Raw genomic sequence first — 7,276 nt, 5'->3', positions numbered from 1 at the left:
GAAGCAGCTGTAATTATTAATGATATTAATATGTTATTAATTTGGCAGTCTGCTTTGTCCCACTTTGGTCTTAAAAGAAATGTGAGCCTGGTGTGTCCTTTCTGTAGGAACATTGATTCTGAGTATGGAAGGATGTTTCTTGTGTGCATGTCATCTAAAAATGAATCTTTGAGTGGAGACCTTGAGACTGAATTACCTTACTTTCTTTAAACACATTTTTGTATACTGTTGGCATTCATTTTATCTCTACAAAGTTTCACAGAATTTGTTGTTATCAAGATACTGTGATATAATTGTCAGAAAGAGTGACAAATAGAAATTGGATATCTGCCTGTGTGTTTAGGAAGCTGGTCCAATACATGTTTTGCTAATCTGTATAGTTTATCATTGTTTTAGGTGTTACTCACACAGTGGTTGCCTTTGGAACTAAAAATCAGCTATTCTGAGGGGAAGCAAAGACTGGAAAATATTCTTACTTTTGAGCTGTATCCTGCTCATAAGATACCAAACATCCCTACAGTCTTTTTCAGATTACGTTCACCAGTATAACTAATTTGATCATTATCACATTATCCCTTTGATCAATATCACTAAGCAATGTATTCCATTATACTTTCTTCACTGCAATATTTAAAGAGAAAGGGATTCTTGTCAAAACAGGAACCCATGTTCATTTATGCCTGCTTGTATGATTTAAGGGAGAATTCAGGTTTAAATACCTTGATAGCCTTTTATATAAGTTTACAAATTACACAATAGGCATATCTGCGATGAAAGTATCCTTTTATTTAGGTTTAGAATGCTACAGGAAGCAGTTCTACCATCAATGGAATAGACTGTATGGCTGGCTCACACTCCACAGCCAGCAGTGTACTGGCTAAGATCTCTTCCTTGACAACGGTTACGCCAGGCCACCCTGGAAAGAAAATTAGACAGAGATCAGATGACATGAGTGCATCGATCTGAATAATTTTTAAAAATCAGCATATATCATACACAGCAATCAAGCTGCAGTTAACTGCAAGGTAGATTACATTTGCTTCATAACAATTTCATATAACTAACTTCAGTGCTCTTTACACTAGGTGTACAAAAGGTGACAATATCTATGTAGCACAGCCACTACCTTCAAGAGTCATTATAAGACTTTATAAGAGTGCTATTTAAAAGAACATTTCTCCTTAATGTTGTGACATATCAGAGATGGCCTAAACTATAATACAGGTGGAATTAGGTTTTATAATAGAAAAACATTGTTAAATTAAAATATGCCTACTGTATATTAAACATTTAATCTAGGCACTTTCACTTTTAGATGTATTTGCTTTGCTTATAGCTTGTAGGTGGATAGTAGTGTGAGCACGAAAGATAAGTTGGGGTGCAGTGTCTGTCCCCCCATTCATTTCTGCGTTCTCACCAGGCTCTCATGCCATTGGGGTCCCTGACCACACGCTTGGCACACTGGATGGCAACTGTAATGTCATTAGTCAGGAGCTCTGGAAGGAAAAGAAAGACATCAAGGTGAAAAGCAGCCAAACAGCAGCAGAAGCACATTGCCATTCAGTCAGAACAACACACCTAAGTTATGCAAAATAAAAGTCCTGACCCTGAAAGTACATTCCTTTAAAGTTTAAACAGTATACTGCCAGACTTAGATTTATAGTCTGAAAGAGTAAAACAAATGGTATTACTGTGAGGATTTAATATGGCACCCCACAGTATTACTGTAATGCAGTAAAGGAGAAAGTACGGTATACTCATCGTCAATACATGTAAAATTTGATGGTAACCATGCACTTTCTAAAAACAATTTGAGCCTATAATGCACGATCTGGGTTATCTGGTGGACTCCTACTCACGGCTGCAGGAGATGCCACATGCATTCTTGGATTGTGGGGTCTTTCCATCCTCACACCACCAGCGACTGTTTATCTGGAAAATCCCATAATCCGTGGATCCATCCGAGTTGTGATTGATGGCTGCAGTGTTGTAACTGGACTCCCACTTTGACAAGCACACCCCTGAAAAGATATTAACCCAGGGCACACATTACAGTCTTGATATGCTGCAGTTAGACACACTGGAGAATCCACTTAGCCAAGTTTCAGATGAAGCTACAATCTTCCAGAAGTTACAGCTTCAGAAAGTTAAACACACACTGCACACTGACAAGAGTGAGTTACATTCCATAGGTTCAATTTTACCCTTGTATTTTACCATTAAAATATTAAAGGTGGTATCAGTGATATTGTTATCACTTAAATGTATTTTTAAAAGTAAGCTCATAGAGTGGTGGAGCAGGAGAGAGGTGGATTCATGCTCCCCTCCTCTGGCTGCAGAGAAACTCTTCACTCCCTCACAGGTGAGGGGGGTGAAATCAGAAATCTGCCAGAAAGAGAAGCCTTTCCAGGGCTTAAAGATATCTGTCTGTGTCATTTCAGTTATCACCTACACCCTAAGCAAGGCAATGTTCACATCCAGTGAATTGTAAATTAAAGAAAGTTTAAATGTTTTTGTTTTAAAAAATGGTTGATAGGGTATTAGTGTCACTTTGAGATCAAAAATCTTTCCTCATTTAAAAATCTCCAAATGGGACCCCAACCTGTAAGACCTTAGTACATAAGGGCTGGCGCTCAGTACTCACAGTTTGGCAGGCTGTATCCCCGGTACCCATCCAGTCCAGAAGCCTTCAGTTTTCTTGCCAGCTCACACCGATCATATACCTTGCAGTTCGCCAAGGCGAAGAGCAGACAGAACACAACAACCTTCATTTTGAATACGGCACACACGACTCTCTGAATCAATGTTCTTGTCACTCGGGTATATATAGACTTCAGAAGAAGGCGTTAAAGGAAATGCTGAAACTTTTACCTTTTCTTGTAAACTGGTCTGGCAGAAGTTCAACTTCCCCTTTAAGGGCTGGATGAAGTGTTTATAAAGAAGAAATACTTTCCCACATACAAATATATTTTTGCCATATTGCAAAATGGACACAGTTTTTTAAAATATAGATCAAATTCATCCCCATGCAAATGTGTACAAAAGCAATGTGTCCCTGTTGTTCACTCTTTAATGTTAATTAGGTCATGTTAATCTGGTCCATGTTCTAGTTGATCATATTTTTGTCATTTTTAAGTTGAAACTGAATTTGCAATCTGCAGTTGCAGAGAATGCTTTACGATTTCTAAAATGGGTGATCAAAGCCTTCTGCTTTTTTATGCTGTAATGGTCATTGGTTTAATGTCTAGTGATGTGGACTTAAAGAACCTGAGATCATTTTCTCAGATGTAGACAGCAGGGCAGTTAAACTTTTAAACCACAGCTGGAGTGGTACAGTGAACTGGAGAAATGTTTTTATTTTATACCTTGAAAACAACAGAACCCTCAGGACCTGGATCCTAATATATAGTGATGAACACAATATGAAGTCAATATCCAATAGACAACAATATATAAACACCATAAACATCTGACAAACACACATGGAATACAGCTCACATGTTAAACTTGCAGGGGCTTGAGTTTGCAGCTTTGTGGTACAGGGGCATATTTTACTGTATATATTTTATTTTATATTTCAGGTATTTGTTTTTTAAAATGTACAGTGCCCTCCAAATGCACTGTGACAGCAAAATCAAAAGTGTTCATTTTTCTTTACAAGCAAACCATTTGTATTTTTAATTCTTCATGGTCAAGTGAAAAAGTATTCAATAAAATCGGTATGAAGACTCAGTATGAGAACTAAATATAAATCAATTATATTAATGCATGAGAGGATCAACAACTCAAGTGAAACAGGTTTGTGAATGAAAATTATGATGCAGAGAGTGATAGGTTCAACTCCACTTACTTGTAACAACAAGATAAATCACAGAAAATCGTTTCCACTAATCACCAACATTTTCTTCACAAGGAAACCTTTATTTCTTTTGAAAATATATGTCAAACTTGGGAACACGTGGGAGGAATTTGATTTATATCACAATGGTCCTATGCCATTGTAGGACCTAACTTGATCTGTAAATAGCCTCGTTGGGAAGTTTTATTTTATTCTTCTGGGAAAAGTACATATTTGCTTTTCCATTGTAAACTGAATACTAGAGATATAATTCACTTCTAACAATATGTGCCAGCTCAACCATGACATTTAAAAGATTGATGCAGTAAAATACATTTATGAACAAACAGGCATATTAAATGTGTGATTCACAGCTTTAGAACATCAGTTGAATACTACACTTTAAAACTTTCCACTTAAAAATGACACCATATAACGTGCATTTTCAAGGTGCAATTCTCTCAATGTACAAAATCATAGAAACCCATTTTTTTGGAAATCTTCTATCAAAACACTCCATGCTTGGCCAATTTGTAAATTATCTACAACTTCCTCTTTAATTTGCACAACATTAAGTGGAAAGAGTAAAATTTAGCATCTACAGTAAATGGACATGTCATCAGCATTTTGTATTGACATCTTCAGGTCAGTGTTTCCCATCTTATTTTTACAATTTATATGTTTCCTACTTTCATTTCTATTTCATCTTGAATTTATTTTGCAGATTTTATAGTGTCTACTAATTCTCCTATTTGCCATTATCTGAATGTGTAACTATTTGATATATATATATAAAGATTTGACAGTACAGTGCTTCTTATACAAATCCTTGTGGTACTCCCCTAACCCAAATTCTTTTTCCTGACTGACCCCAACATAACCAGAAGAAATTTTGTTCCCCTCTGTTTACTTCCTATACTTTTGTGTCTTTGGAGTCTTTAAGGTTAATTCAGGAGCATAGTCCCACATTCTCTTTGTCCTTCAAATTGCCTTGGATTTTTTAGCCCAGCATACTCTCATTAATAGGGTCCTAAATTTCAGCCAGAGGTCTGGGAGTAAACTAAGTGTGGCATGACTGGGTAATTACTGTATGTCACAGACTGAGAGTTAAAGTAGCTTTGGGATATTCTCTCTTATCCTTATTCAATGCAAGTTATACTGTAGATATACATTTCTTTCCATCCATCTGACCTGGAGCTACAAATAGCTTAGCTTGTGGACCTCCTGATTCAACAAGTGCTTGGATGAGCTTGTTTGATAAGTTAATTCCTCAAAACAGTCCAGGTTCTTAGGGAAGATGCCAGGAAGTCCAGTATCACCAGTATCATTTTGATCTGCAATATTTGGTGAAAATTTTGCTCTCAATAAATAAAGATTTCCACCATCGCCATATGTTTCAGATCTCCAGAACTTGCACTGTTCCTCAGTTTGGTAGATGCAGTGCATTTGCCTTCTGAATGCAGATTCAATTATTTACATTTAGTAAATTTACATTACGATAGACTTTAATGTATTGATGATTGCTCTGTTTTATTTTCATTGTCTTTACAGGCCCTTTTTTGCCTTCTTACACCAATTTCTGCAAATATCCAGATATCCAAAGACAGGAGCAGCACAATGGCACAGTGCTGCCTCACAGTACTAGGGCTTTGGGTTCAGTTCATGGCTTTCCATCTTTGTGTAGCTTGTACTGTATGTTATGTATTTATGTGAGTTTTCACCAGGGACTCCAGTTTCCTCCGACATCCAAAGACATACTGGGAAGTTAATGGCTTCTGGGAAATTCCCCTGGTCTGAGTGTGTGTCTGTGTGTGCCCTGCAATAGACTGGTGTGTCGTCCAGGGTATTTCCTGCCTTGTGCCCATGTTTGTCAGGATAGGCTCTGGCTCTCCCACAACCCTGTATTGGATAAAGTGGTGAGAAAATGGATGGACGGATGTCATACGACACATACAGATGCAGCCATTCAAAGTGCGCGGTACAGACATGTACCGGAGGCAATTACCTACGGCGTCGCGCATCGTGACGCAAGATGACGCGGGGTACCGCGGTACGTGATTGGTTGACCGACAGGGGCACTCGTGGTCCGTTGGTCTGTCGTAGAAAGATTTACAGTAAACGTCTTTACTGTGTCCATTGTAGTATTTAATATTTATATGGAATTTAACCTCTGAAGGGAAATCTTAGTGCCTGAGCATAAAAAGAATAGGAGCATACTGCAACGCGTGTGAAGTCCATAAACGATATTAATTTTGGAACTTAAACATACAGTATATGGCTGGTCTCAGTACTTTAAAGAAAACATACACACCAGTATTCCATTTCTCCCTAAACACTTTAAGCATCGAAGTCTTTAACTAATGTGATACCGGAGTCAACAAGCATACTTTTAGAATTTGATTAAAAGGGAATATAATATGGAATCGCGTATCTCAAGAAATTAATAACGATATAATTATATTCATGTTGCAAAAAAACTGCAACGGACATAAAAACTCCCTTGCTTTTAACAGAGCATTCCATAATTTCTAACTACGAAAATGATTTAAACTGCGACACTTATCATTCACCAAGAGCTCGAAATATCACAAGGATCCTCTAGAGCACAGCAAAGACTGTATTAAAAGAATCGCGTATCTCAAGAAATTAATAAGATATAATTATATTCGTGTACTGCGACAGGGCTGTGTAGGGCTGTTTCACCTCTGTCTTTATGTGACTCAATTCAAAAGCCATTTAGCAAAGAGGGGATGAGAAGAGTGACAAACTAGTATACAGTATAGTACTTCAGATCTTTTTTTCTGAACCGGGAAAAATCTGATCATGTTTCTCTATAACAATAATAAAAAAAGTTGCCACACTCAGACTGTTAAACCAACGCATTAGCACGTCGAAGCCCATTGAGGAGCCGGGCGCAATAACTGTTTTGTCCCTTGATTTACTGATCTGCATTAATTACAGAAATCGAGTTCCTCCTCTTTGAAGACGAACTGGTCCTGCTGTCGCCCACAGAACAGAGGCTGGAGCAGCACTGTCAGACCTGGGCGCTGACAGTCAATCTGGACAAGACCAGAGTTATGGTTTTCCAGAAAAAAAGCCAGACCCCATTAGTCTTCCTGAGATCATCGGATTATGAATGAATAAAAGCATCTTATTAAAAACGCGTTTGCTTTTGTCTGGGTATTTACTTTGTAATCTGTGGTTTACATCTACTGTATTGTTTTGAGATGCCACTTTTAAAGGTGATATGTAAAATAAAGTTTTTTATTATTGTTATCGAGAAACATGATCAGATTTTCCCTGGTTCAGAATAAAGACGATTAAAATCTGTAATCTTTCCAAGAAGTTTCTGCTTTGTGCTAAGACATTAACGAGTACAACCCCCCTCTCTGCGGGAGGGCTGGCTGTGATGAATTAAACCAGTTTCACAGGTATTTT

General features: G+C 37.6%; 1 protein-coding gene across 1 annotated transcript; it reads right to left on the bottom strand.

The window, feature by feature from the left end:
* Positions 1-766: 766 nt before the first annotated feature.
* Positions 767-2,826, bottom strand: LOC138241468 (lysozyme C II-like). The gene is made up of 4 exons (XM_069194984.1): positions 2,645-2,826; positions 1,860-2,021; positions 1,418-1,496; positions 767-916 (listed from the first exon to the last, which is right to left on the bottom strand). Exons 1-4 carry the CDS (start codon positions 2,769-2,771, stop codon positions 850-852), a joined length of 435 nt encoding a protein of 144 aa, XP_069051085.1. The 5' UTR covers positions 2,772-2,826; the 3' UTR covers positions 767-849.
* Between the last annotated feature and the right edge of the window lie 4,450 nt (positions 2,827-7,276).

The sequence above is a fragment of the Lepisosteus oculatus genome, chromosome 10, assembly GCF_040954835.1.
Source record: "Lepisosteus oculatus isolate fLepOcu1 chromosome 10, fLepOcu1.hap2, whole genome shotgun sequence".
In the NCBI taxonomy this organism is placed as follows: Eukaryota; Metazoa; Chordata; class Actinopteri; order Semionotiformes; family Lepisosteidae; genus Lepisosteus; species Lepisosteus oculatus.
This window is presented reverse-complemented; position numbering and strand designations above follow the sequence as displayed.

Coding starts and splice junctions, on each gene's coding strand:
- LOC138241468 (XM_069194984.1), bottom strand. CDS start 2,771: ATGAAGGTTGTTGTGTTCTGTCTGCTCTTCGCCTTGGCGAACTGCAAG. Junction 2,022..2,644: donor GGGATACAGCCTGCCAAACT/GTGAGTACTGAG, acceptor ATATCTTTTCAG/GGGTGTGCTTGTCAAAGTGG. Junction 1,497..1,859: donor ATGTGGCATCTCCTGCAGCC/GTGAGTAGGAGT, acceptor TTTTCCTTCCAG/AGCTCCTGACTAATGACATT.